General features: G+C 34.6%; 1 protein-coding gene across 13 annotated transcripts in view; it reads left to right on the top strand.

The window, feature by feature from the left end:
- The window catches only part of SUPT20H (SPT20 homolog, SAGA complex component), a 40,938-nt gene that overhangs the window by 26,464 nt on the left and 1,116 nt on the right, over window positions 1-13,358 (top strand). For 7 of the 13 annotated variants that reach the window (XM_032880092.1, XM_032880093.1, XM_032880095.1 and 4 more), the window contains 7 exons: window positions 95-253; window positions 1,965-2,271; window positions 2,808-2,962; window positions 5,814-5,869; window positions 9,048-9,167; window positions 11,486-11,591; window positions 13,087-13,190. In XM_032880092.1, coding sequence (XP_032735983.1) covers window positions 95-253; window positions 1,965-2,271; window positions 2,808-2,962; window positions 5,814-5,869; window positions 9,048-9,167; window positions 11,486-11,591; window positions 13,087-13,190 — 1,007 coding nt within the window. The remainder of the gene's footprint in view (window positions 1-94; window positions 254-1,964; window positions 2,272-2,807; window positions 2,963-5,813; window positions 5,870-9,047; window positions 9,168-11,485; window positions 11,592-13,086; window positions 13,191-13,358) is intronic. The other 6 variants (XM_032880100.1, XM_032880099.1, XM_032880102.1 and 3 more) reach the window with 3 other exon arrangements.

The following is a 13,358-nucleotide window of genomic DNA, read 5'->3' as shown; positions in this document are numbered from 1 at the left end:
TAATCCATTTTTAAAACTATACAAGTATTATGGCTTACTTAATTCACAGAATTTTGAATTATAAATGTAGGAAATAATTTTTATATTCTTCTAGGTAACTATTTTACACCACAGCAGGCCAGCAGCTTTCTTAAATCTCCAACTCCTCCACCTGCTTCCAAGCCGCCAAGTCTTTCTCGGAAGTCATCTGTGGATCTCAATCAAGTTAGCATGCTTTCTCCAGCTGCCCTGTCACCTGCCAGCTCATCACAAAGTGAGTTATAACTTAAATTCTTCATTAGCTCTTCATTAGCTTTTTGCATTAGTGTTTCTTAAAACAGCTATTTTTTTTTTGACCAGTGAAATACTGAAATCTGAATGTACTATGTACCCAAAATGTATAACTTTTGAGAAGCTTCAGGGGAATCTCTTGTTAATTGTATGTATTATGTGTTTATTGTAATTGTATTTGTTTTTCTGTATCTATGTATGCACTGTGTGTATACCTTACAGATTTACAACCTACACATCTCCTTAAATAATCTTGTTAAATGTGGCAATAAGATTCCAAAATATTTTTTATTCCAGTATTCACTAGGGATCATGTTACATTTTATGTAAACTATGTAGCTGATAAGAAAAAAAATGTCATAAGAGCTGTTGCTGCAGTCCTATCTTTGTATATATGTAAGAAACAAACTAATTCCAAGGTGGTGATAAAATAAACTGAAAGCCGATCTTTCAAAAACACTCCTACACTCTTAAAAATTGTAACCAGTTACTAAAATGTGGTAATAATCATAAGGCATTATTCTGAAAATATTAAAATGTAATTTTTACTACTGAATATTTTTTTTAACATCAAGAAAGCTTATGCAAGAATTCTAGCATTCATTTGGAAGAATTTCTTCAAATTAGAGTTTTCTGAGATATTTAGGTATCAATTTGCAAAAAAGCATTCCAGTTTTTTAGATTTTTTTATAGATAACTAAAGTGTGCTGAAAGTTTTAGTACACTGCACAGTGATAGGGTGGTCTTTGCCTTAGATATAAACATCTTCATCTTGATAGCTCAAAAGGTGTAATTTTTCTGCCTTCTTGTTTTGCACAAAGAAAAATTTATAAATTTCCTGGAAGTCTTATTCACACTTCTTATGTTGTGGGTATGGATTATGTTAATCTACTGCACACAGTTGTTACTTTAAGTAAGGGTTGAGTGACAGCTTCTGGACATTCACATTTCTTTCCTTTCTTTCTGCAGGACATGAAAGCTAAAAAAGAAAACACCTCAAGAGCTTTTGGTTTTATTTTTTTGTTTTTTGTTTTTGTTTTTTTTTAAAAAGTTGATAAACTGTGCATACTTCATTCACAACAGATTTTCTATACATTCTTACATTTAAACAGAAGTACACAGTTACTGTTAAAGATGCAGTATTATCTATCAAATATTTGCTTTATTATTGTGTTTTGTAAATTTGTTTGTCAGGATAAACTTGATGTGTTAGGAATTAAACATGTACATTTAGGTGCCAAATATGATTGTTAACCATATGTAATTTATTAACTATGTTCAGAGTTTATCTCAGACTGTTAGAGAAAATAAGTAATATTTTTAAATGAAGTTCTAAATTAGTGAAATCGTAAATAACGAAAATTAATTTGAATTCCTCTTAAACTTTTTAGGCCAAAGGTAGCATGTAGGAAATTAACTTTTAAATGGGTATTGTGGTAGTATACAAATGTATATTTTTACTGTTACTGTAATAGCATATCTGATGGAATTTTTAGGTGATATACTGCATCCTTAATTGTAATTGAGTGTAGCAACACTCATGTATCATGTGTAGAAATTAACACTTGCAGTTAACTGCTTAAAAAAAAAACTGGAACAAATTGTCAGTGCTAAGTAAGATTCCATTAACCTTATTTTAAAAAGGACTGGCCATTTATAACAAACTAGCAATTTTTATTTTTCTCAATGAGCAGGATCTGGAACTCCTAAGCCATCTACTCCTACACCAACCCCTTCATCGACCCCACACCCTCCTGATGCTCAGAGCTCAACTCCTATTACCCCTTCAGCCACCCCTACTCCCCAAGATTCAGGCTTCACCCCTCAGCCCACTTTGTTAACTCAATTTGCTCAGCAGCAAAGGTCTCTGAGCCAGGCAATGCCTGTAACGACCATTCCTCTTTCCACCATGGTAACATCCATAACTACAGGAACCACGGCCACCCAGGTCATGGCAAACTCTGCTGGACTTAACTTCATCAATGTTGTGGGCTCTGTTTGGTAAGTTTGCATTGATGCCCTGATTTTGGTTGGTTTTTTGTTTTGTGTGTGTGTGTGTGTGTGTGTGTTTTAAGATATTCTCAAATAAATTCTTACTTGTGAAATTAATAAATTGCATATTTCTGAAACTGAAAAATAGTTTAGATATGGATAGAAACTATCTCAACAAATATCTTTTAATTTATGTTTTAATTTTAGGTACCGTATGTATTATATGCACTGACCTGATACTACTACACATTGACAGCAGTATAGATTTTCTTGTTTATCCTCAGTGTTACCATTTTTTAATCCCTTGATTAATGCTTTTACTCTTTTTCAAATTATATTTTAAACCTTGATAAATATACAGTAATTAATTTTAGGTAATCTTACTATCCAGCATAAAAATGAAACAGAGCCCCCAAAACTGATTTAAAACTGAAATACTTAATTATGTATGTTTAGTAGTTTATTTTTTAATCCAGGGAATTAATATGTGACTGAAATTTTCTCTCATAGTGCAAGTTTTAATGCTTTGTCTTATTCTCCTGCAGTGGAGCTCAGGCTTTGATGAGTGGTTCAAACCCTATGCTGGGCTGTAACACTGGTGCCATAACTCCTGCAGGAATAAACCTGAGTGGCCTTCTCCCCTCAGGCGGTCTGCTACCAAATGCATTGCCCGGTGCAATGCAGGCAGCTTCTCAAGCAGGTCAGAATATTGGAAATAATAATCTCTAAAAAATTAAGTACATGCTAATATAAAAATGCCATTTTAAGCATATTATGTACACTTAACATTCTTATTTCTTGAAGCATTATGTACTAGGTATTTCATTTAAAAAGCCCTTGAAGTTCTGGTACTTAAAAACCATTTAGCAATTTTATGAAGAAACTTGGTAAGTTTCTGCAACTTATATCTGCCTTCCAAAATAATAAATTAACTTTGATAGCCTTACTGTCAGTGTAGTCCTCCAATTCCAGGTAAAAGAAATACATTTTGGTAACATAGGTTGTGTGAGAAAGGAAACAGAATGGCAATAAAAAGCCTGGGCTCTGGAACCAGACTGCCTAAGTTTGAATCGTGGTTGTACAACTACTGAATAATCACAGGAAAGTCACTTCACTTTCCTTGTTAATAAAATGAGGGAGAATTATGCTTTGCCTCATAGTTGTGAAGGTTGAATGAGTAAATACAGATCATGTACTTTAAACTGCCTGAGATGTAATAAGCATTCAAAAAAATTTACTGTCCTCATCATAAACAGTAATAGTTTTAGTGCAGTAGGAATTACTGTTACGTATACTGGAAAACAGTTCTAACAATTTATGCTATTTTTTAATGCTGTTTAAAATAATGTTTTGTAATATCTTGGAATAATCCAATTTCTTAAACTGTTGAGAAAAAAACAGGGAAAAGCAAACTTGACAAAGTAAGAAAAATTTATCAAAAAATTTCTGAATTATAAGAAGTCAAACCCAAAGAGTATAATTTAAACAGGTAACATATTGCTGTGATCTCATTTTAATGTTCATAAATGTTAGTGGCAGAAACTCTCGAAATGGAATCATGTGTTGAATTTAGGATGCTTATACTTACTTCTACCAATTAGTTACATGTGGCTGCAGATGGCCACTGTGGGGCCTAAAAGAAGTCACATAATATTTCTCCCTTGATCTCAGTTTCATTTGTTCTAAAATGGGAATAAAAATATATAACTTCAGATGGCCTTAGGAGATGTTAGTGAAGTGATTTGAAAGTGCCTTTGATAAGCAATAAGCATTTGATAGATGACATTAATTTTTAAAAGAATTATGGGGGTGCCTGGGTGGCTCAGTTGGTTAAGTGTCTGCCTTCGGCTCAGGTCATGATCTGAGGGTCCTGGGATCCTCCCTGCTCAGTGGGGAATCTGCCTCTCCCTCTCCCCCTCCTCCACCTTGTTCTCTCTCTGTCTCTCTCTCAAATAAAGTCTTTAAAAATAAATAAAGGAAGGAAGTTATGTCATATCTTTTCATGAGAATTTTTCCTGATGGGGGTATATCAATACTGTAATATTTTAATGTGATATGCTTCTTCAGTTTCTTATTACAAGGCTTTGATACCATAACCTGTGAATGTTCTGCCTTTTATCTTTTTATAATGCAATTACCTGCTGAGAGGACTAAATACATTTTAATTAGTGCTCAAATTGGTATATTTTGTTGGCAAAATATGCACATACTTTGAAACCATGGTCTGCAAACTACGTGAATGGTTACATGTTTAAAGGTTTCCTTAAAAAAAAAAAAAAAAAAAAAAAAGACGGGCACCTGGGTGGCTTAGTGGGTTAAAGCCTCTGCCTGCGGCTCTGGTCATGATCCCAGGGTCTTGGGATCGAGCCCCACCTCGGGCTCTCTGCTCAGCAGGGAGTCTGCTTCCCCCCTCTCTGCCTGCCTCTCTGCCTACTTGTGATATCTGTCTGTCAAATAAATAAATAAAATCTTTAAAAAAAATAAAATAATAAATTAAAAAAAAAAAACAGTGGAGAGGAAGAACATGCCACAGAGGCCATGTGTGGCCCACAAGGCCAGTCCCTGCTTTATGTGCTCTATGTTGCATCACAGATTTTGGGGATAAGTTCAGAAATAACAGCATTGTTTCCTGATCAGTTTTGACAAAACTCAGTGTTAACATTATTATTATTACTATTAGTACTTGAAAAAATAGCAAACAGCACATGGGTTCTCAGAGATGGGATTATTATTGTATATACTACTTAGCACTGAGAAATTTAAATAGATGTCCATACCTGAAATGTATTTGCACAAGAGTGTTAGTTTTATTATATTCATAGTGTCTGCATACTTCCTGATTACTTTCTCTAGCCACAGTCAAAATAGTGGTAAAAGAGATAATCATTTCTGAAATAATAAAATACAAGCTTTATTGCACTTTGAAGATAGTGCATGTTCTTCTACAAATTGAAGGTTTGTAGCAATCCTGCATCAAGCAAGGCTCTTGATTGACATTTTTGCAGTAGCTTTTCCTCCTTTCATTATCTCTGTATCACATTTTGGTAATTCTTGCAGTATTTCCGATTTTTTCATTATTCATTTTTCATAGTCCTCTGTGTTCAGTGATTGTGACACATTGAAAATTCAGTTCATGTACTTTTTAACAAAATATTTTAATTAAGGTTTGTACATTGTGTTTTCAGACATAATGCTATTACACATTTAATAGACTGCAGTATAGTATAAACATAATATACACTGTGAAATCAAAAAATTCATTTGACTTGCTTTATTGCAATACTTACTTTATTGCAGTGGTCTGGAATGGTACCCACAGTATCTTTGAGTTATGCTTATAAAATGTGTATCTGGTGCTCCGTATCTTTGAATAAGATCTTAGTGTTAATAGGTATTGATGATTTTTTTTGTTTTTTTCTAAAAGTATAGAAAAAATAACTGCATCTATGTAGAAAGTACTTAAAACGAATTTATAGATACTAAAGTATAAAATATTTTGAAGTGTAATAACATTTTAATTCTCTCTTGTAACCATGAGTTTTATTTAACAGGTGTTCCATTTGGTTTAAAAAATACTTCAAATCTCAGGCCCTTAAATCTACTCCAGGTAAATGTGATATACTGCTTTTGATTGAAGTTTTTATGCTTGATATCTTTTTTTAATGGTGTATATCTGATCATATAAGCATTTGAAATATTGAAGTCTGTTTGAAGTCTTCTAAGGGTGTGGTTAATTACTGCTTTCTTTGTATGATCATGAGGAAAGTGGACAAAGAGAAAGAATCTGTATCCTGCATACCACACTCATTGGCTCTAGCACCCTGCCTAATCAAGCACTAGCTGTTCAGTGGGGAGAATTAACAACTACCAAGGACTACACTTGCCTACAATAGAAGTAATAGATATACTTAGAAAATAATTCCTCTTTCAGTAGGCATTTTATGTATGTATTATATGTTTTACTGTTTGCTTACAGAAAGATTTTAAAAATAGGTAAGTGTTCTTTTCCAAAGCAGAATATGATTTCATAGCACTATTCCAGGCACCTAACAGTCACTCATAAATGTTTGTCAGCTTACAGTCTGTGTCTAATGATGAGGCATACTTACATGTTAGCAGTGTCAGCATATAAAAAGAGATTGAAAATGGAGAATTTATTAGTACACGTTGTGAACTTAAAATATTCTGGGTGTTATGCTAGGTCCTTTAATTTAAGTATGAGTTCCAGTATAAAGCTACCACACTGGAAAATGGATGGGACTGTCTACAGAGAACTTTTAGAAAAGGTAGACATGAATGTCTGGACACAAAATGGCAGAGCTTTGGATTATTAGGATATAACAGTATCAGACAGGAGCACCTGAGTAGCTCAGTCAGTTAAGCATCTGTCTTAGGCTCAGGCTATGATTCCAGCGTCCAGAGATTTAGCCCCATGTCAGACCTGCTCAGCAGGGAACCTGCTTTTCCCTTCCCCTCTGCCTGCTGCTCCCCCTGCTTGGTGCGTACTCTCTCTCTCTGTCAAATAAGTAAAATTTAAAAAAAGAACAGTACCAGACAAATCAACCCAACCTGGTTTTTAGGAATAACAAATCAGGAAGTATATTTCAAGCCAAAACTTAAAAAAACATTTCTTACACAAAATGCAAATAGTGTCTGTATTTATGGAATGTAATTGCAGAACAGTCCACTTGTAGTATCAACAGACCACAGATCATACTGGTTTATTTAGCCAACTTCTTTGCATATTGCTCTTGGAAAGGAGTGGAATTCCTTAATAGCAATAATTACAAGGAGTAAGTCTACATTTAAGTTACTAAAATTTCCTGCATTTATTATCTTAGCTGATTGAGGAAGGAAGAGTTGACCTATGCTAAATCCAAATTTTCCTAACAATGAGGTTTAGAGATAGTGACTTGAGGACAACCCTTTTTTTTTTTTTTTTTTTTTTTTTTGGCTATGCAGATCTAAGAGTTCTGTAGTTGGGTATTTATTTGCTTGGACTTCTTAATGACTTCGAAGTGCTTCTACAGTAGTCCCCTATTATCCCAGGAAGATGCATTTTCAAGACCCCCAGCAGGTGCCTAAAACATGGATAGAACCAAAACCCTGTATATACTGTTTTTTCCTCTACATACATACTGTTAACCTTAAAAATAAAACTCAGTTATTTTACCAGCAAAATGGTTTTATTTGGGAATAACAGAGAATTGCTTTTTGGGCCAAACAAGCTATAACAAAACCGTAGGGAAGTTCGACAAACGAAAGAGGGGAATGTTATTTTATGATGGAGGAGGAGGAAGCGGAGAAGGTTATTTTGAATGAAGTGCTTTGGAGAAAAGCAAGAGTTCAGGCTGATGACAGCTTCTCATGGGATGGCTGATTTCTTGTCGGAAATGCAGTGTACCTCTTTCCCTGCCAGGGCCTGTCACTTACGATTTTTTTTCCTGTTGAGGATTCTTTTGTTGGGATCTGTAATTGACAGTCTTCCTATAATTGACATTGAGCTTCCTGACTCTAGTCAATCATTTATGTTTTTCACAATACCTTCAGTGAAGTTTAATTTGTGAATTAGACATAGTAAGAGACTAACAGTAATGAAATAGAACAGTGATAATAAGTGTACTGTAATAGAAGTTACGTAAATATGGTTTCTCAAGTACAGGGTACTATACTTACCCTTCTTGTACTGTGAGATGATAAGATCCCTAGTTGATGAGATGAAGTGAGGTGAATGACATAGGTGTTGTGATGTAGTGTTAGGCTACTCTTGACCTGACCATGTCAGGAAGATCATCTACTTCTGGACTTCATTTGACTGTAGTAACTGAAACCAGGGAAAGCAAAACCATGCATGAAGGGAGATTACTATAGCTTAAATGCATTAGGAAGTAAATGGTCTTCCCTTTATTCTGTAAGGCTTTAACCCTCTATAAACCCTCTATAAGGGTTTAACCCTTATAGAATAAAGGGAAGACCATTTACTTCCTAACACATTTGAAAACCATAGTTTTAATATTTAACATGGAGTTTTCGGGATGCTTTAAAAAAGTATTTGGGTTTTTTGTTTGGGGTTTTTTTGTAGCAGTTTAGGTACAGAATGACAAAGCAAGTTAATACCTCTAAACTAAAAATATGGCTATCTAATGTACTTCCATTACAGCTTTAGAATTCCTTACTGTGTTATATAAAAATCCATGCATATGTGGGTTTTGGTAAAGCTAGAACAAACTAGAGAAGTTTTCTTAATATGTATATCACCAGTTTCTTGTTTATACTTTATAATGCGTTTAATGATGTTTTATATTGATGTGTAAGAAGAGTAAAAGCAGTATGTATATTTGGATAGCTAACTATTAAGCAAAATCATAGGTGTTTGAGAATACTTACCTGTGTGAGAGTCTAAAGTAATAGTGATTAAAAGTTGTTTTTAAATACATTTTTTTAAAGGGCAGGGGTATTGGTTTGGTTTGTTTTTTGTTCACCTGTTTCCTCAATCCACAGAAGAATGCCTGATACGTAGTGAATCTTCTGAAAGTGTTTATGAAATAAAGTTTTGGGCGCCTGGGTGGCTCAGTCGGTTCAGCGTCTGCCTTCGGCTCGGGTCATGATCCCAGGGTCCTGGGATCGAGCCCCACATCAGGCTTCCTGTTCCACAGGAGGCCTGCTTCTCCCTCTCCCACTACCCTGCTTGTATTCCCTCTCTCACTGTCTCTCTCTGTGAAATTTAAATAAAAAAAAAAAACTTAAAAAAAATGTGAAATGAGCTAATTAGTTCTTCTTTAAAGCTTCCAGGTGGTTCACTCATTTTTAACACTCTGCAGCAGCAGCAACAGCAGCTCTCTCAGTTTACACCACAGCAGCCTCAGCAACCTACAACTTCTAGTCCTCAACAGCCAGGGGAGCAGGTATGTGCTTTCCAGCCCTCCATTTGCTTTGTATTACAGAATTGTAACTTTTTTTTTTTTTTTTTAATTCCAACCATATTTGACATGGTTTTAGTTCAGACAGACAATTCTTGTTCTGCTTTTATTATCAGTAGCAGTGGTCAGTTATTAGGTACCTATTTCAAATTCTTTTTCTGCCCCTGTAGCCCATACATTTTTTGCCCAGTAATCATCCTTCTGTTTGCAGTGTTTTGTCTCTGTTGGAATAGAAATGTCCATGTTATCATGAAGCTTAGGGCAAAGGGAAGATAGACTTAAATAAATATTTGTATATTGTTAAACAGAACGAAATTGAGTAAGAACTGCAGTAAATTAAAGGAGAAGGAACTACAAGTTTTTGTGAACCCTCACTACACTTTGGAATCCTTAGGGAACTAAAAGTACTGATTCTTGGGTCCCATCACCCCCAGAGTCTCTCTTAGTTCACAAAGATTCCCCAGTTCAGTCTTGGCTGGGTTAAGCTCATCCTCTAGTAGATTCTCAGGAAGGACACATTCAAAACAATTTTTCATTATTCTTTAACACATGAAGGATTACTTGGCTAGATATAAAATTGATTTGCACTTTTTTTTAATTGTGGTAAAATACATGTAATAATTTGCCATCTTCAGTAAAATACACATAATATATAATTTGCCATTTTCATCATTTTAAATATGCATGTTAAGTATATTCATATTGTTAGGCGACCAGTTTCTACAGCATTTCCCTCTTGCAAAATTGAAACTCTGTACCCATTAAATAATAATTTCCTATTTCCCTCTCCTACTAGCCCTGACAACTGTCATTCTCCTGTTTTCTCTGCATTTGACTACTCTAGACAGTATTTGTCTTTCTGTGACTGGTTTACTTCACTTAGCATAATGTGCTCAATGTTATTCCATATTGTATATGTGTGTCAAAATTTCCTTAAAGGCTGAATAATATTCCATTGTATGTATATACCACATTTTGTTTATTTATTCATCTTTAAATAGACAATTTAGATTGCTTCCATCTTTTGGCTGTGGGGAATGATGCTGCTGTGAACATGGGTGTACAAACAGCTAAGTCCCTGCCTTTTTTTTTTTTTTTTCTTTAAGTCCCTGCTTTTCAGTTCTTTTGGATAATACTCAGGAGTGGGATTTTTAATTTTTTGAGGGACCTGCATACTGTTCCATATGACTGTACTGTTTTACATTCTCCCCAGCAGTGCACAAGGGTTTCTGTTTCTCCATATTCTCACAAGTTTTGACACTTGTTATTTTCCGGGGGCTCTTTTTTAATAGTAACTAACCATCCTCATAAATGTAAGGTAATAGCTCATTGTGATTTGTGTTTCCCTGATGATTAATGTTTTTTAACATCTTTTCATATACTTGCTGGTTGTTCATATATCTTATTTGGAGAAATGTCTGCTAAGGTTCTTTTGCTCCTTTTTTAAATCAATATCCAGGTAAATCCTCTCAAGATAAATGTCTTGTAACTTTTGAAATGTTTGACTTAATGTTATTTACTAAAATGTTATTTCAATCACAGTTGTAGGTTGTAGCAAAGGTTGTCTTTTTCAGAGCAAATGTTTTTAGTTTTGATGAAGTCTGAGTTATCAGTTTATCATGCCTTATGTGTTAGGAATGCCTCACCTAGCCCTGTGGCCCAGAGATTTTCTCCTTGTTGTTTTCTAACAGTTCTGTGGCTTTTCATTTACATCTGTGATCTCATTCCAGTTAATTTTTGTATAAGGTGTAAGATTCAGGTTAGAGGGTGAAAGGGATCATTGTTCAATTGCTACACTACTAGTTGTTGAAAAAGCTATCCTTAGTCATTTGAATTACCTTTGCACCTTTGTGTTAAGATAATATTTTCATGGCTCTCTGTGTTCTCTATTCTCTTCCATCTATCTATCTATCTATCCCTGTGTTGGTACCACACTGTCTTGATTAGTATAGACTATATAGTAAGTCTTAAAATCAGGCAGTGTGGTTCCTCCCATTTTATTTTTCAAAACTGCTTTTCTAGATCTTTTTTTTTTCCCCCCATCTAAATTTTAGAATTCTCTTGTCTATAGATAGAGAAAAAAAGAACGTGTTGGGATTTTTAAAGGAATTGAGTTGAACATGTAGGTCAGTTTGAAAGTGACTGTACCATCTTTACTATGTGAATTGCCAGTCTGTGAACACTTTGGTACTCTTTTTACAAGACCTAATGTTGGTATTTTTCACCTTATCGGGGGAAAAAAAATTTCACCAACTCAAAATTGTTTTTCTTTTTGTACAATCACGTATTATTTTTTTATTCAGGGTTCTGAACAAGGTTCAACCAGTCAAGAACAGGCTTTATCTGCTCAGCACGCTGCTGTTATTAACCTTGCTGGAGTAGGAAGTTTCATGCAGTCACAGGCAGCTGGTTGGTATCTTTATACCTTTATATGTTGAATTTACTAAAAATAACTGGTCACATAGGGATCTGAATATTTTAATTATTTCTTTTCCTTCTCTTACAAGCAGTAATGGCGGAAAAAATACGGTTCTATTTAATGCATGAACTAAGTTGATTGATGGTGCTCTCAGTTTTTTTTGTTAATATGACAGTTGATTAAAAGTGTTTTTACCTACATATATTAATAGCAGTTGGAGTTTCCTCACATTACAGTTGGTAAAATTTTATACAATTATCCAACTTACTAGGAAGCTAACTTACTAGGAAACTACCAAAACTGTTTAATCTTCAGTTCTCCTGGGTTACTGAGACTGCATTGTTCTTGATTGCATAATCTTTGGTCTCATTCTGGTAGCTTGCAAATTACATGAATCAAGACTTAATGGTCAGCATAAGTTTTATAAGCCACTTTTATCATTTGTTTAAAAAAATGAGATTATACTAAAATGACTGTTCACCACTTCTAGCAGTAAATGGTGAACCAAAGATTTACCTTTAATGAAGATACCTTGTCACTTAATGACAGTAATTATAACTTTACATTTAATTTAAGTTACTAAGCCATATGTATAAGTAAGCTATGATGGAGTTTGAGGATTGAGTGAACAAACATGTCAACATTTTGAATTATCACTGGGCTTAACTGTCCTATCTCTACAACTCCCAGTGTCTGAATTTAGAATAAGTAGGATCTTACATAATGCCCTATTTTGAGCTTGTGAATTTCCAGATGGAAATTTGTGATCATAAACCTTTACCACCCAAGTTATAAATCTCCTAAAATGGCTGTTGTATATTTTAGTGGAAAGAATTCTAGGCTGAAAAATCATGAGAACATTTCTAGCTCTAGACCTGTCAGTAATTACTTTTGAGTGAGTCACTTAGACCATCTTGACCTGGGGTTTTTTCATCTGTACATTGAGGGGGGTTAAACTGATTACTCTGCCCACCCCACCCCTCAACTTGAAAAGAAAGAAAATATTGCAGTCTTGGTTCAGCACCGTTGTTGGCTAGTAATGTAGACTGAAACTGATTGCAGCATCTTTTGTTTAAAGCTCTTATCCACCAGTTTTATCATTATGGTAGATTGGACTTCTCCCACTCCTTTCCTACTTCATTGATTAGATTTTAAAACAACATACTGTATTTTACGTTTTTGCAAGAAAGCCTTCTCAACAAAATAGCACTAGTATCAAATTTCATTGGGATGCAGGGAAAGGGATATAGTGCTTTGGCACACAGGTACTTCCTTCCCTTTCATATCCAGGAGGTTCTATAATCAGTGGTACCCTCAACTAACAGGAGACTGTACTAAATTTATTCTCAAATGTCTGTGATTTGATACTTAAGATTAATCATACTGATAACTTTTCTATAATTTCATTTTCTGTGTTGTCCTTTTCTAACCCTGGTAGCCTTCAAACTTTTTGACTGGCCTGCTTTCCCCTTCTCCTCTCTGTAGTGTTGTCTCAGCTTGGCTCTGCCGAGAACAGACCTGAGCAAAGCCTTCCTCAGCAGAGATTCCAGCTCTCCTCTGCCTTTCAACAGCAGCAGCAACAGATACAAGTAATCCAGCAACTTCACTCTGATTACATTTTAAAGATATTCTGCTCCAAAGTACTTCAACATACCTTACTCTAGTTTTATTTTACTGTCTTTTAAGACTATACAGTAGTAGGTAAATAATTTAGCAAATTTTACTTAAAAGTCTGACATTTTAGCCAGTCAACTTGG

This window comes from Lontra canadensis, unplaced genomic scaffold (genome assembly GCF_010015895.1).
Source record: "Lontra canadensis isolate GAN:19392208 unplaced genomic scaffold, GSC_riverotter_1.0 scaffold67, whole genome shotgun sequence".
Taxonomy (NCBI): Eukaryota; Metazoa; Chordata; class Mammalia; order Carnivora; family Mustelidae; genus Lontra; species Lontra canadensis.
The sequence above is the reverse complement of the archived record's forward strand: the minus strand, read 5'-3'. Positions and strand labels throughout refer to the sequence as shown.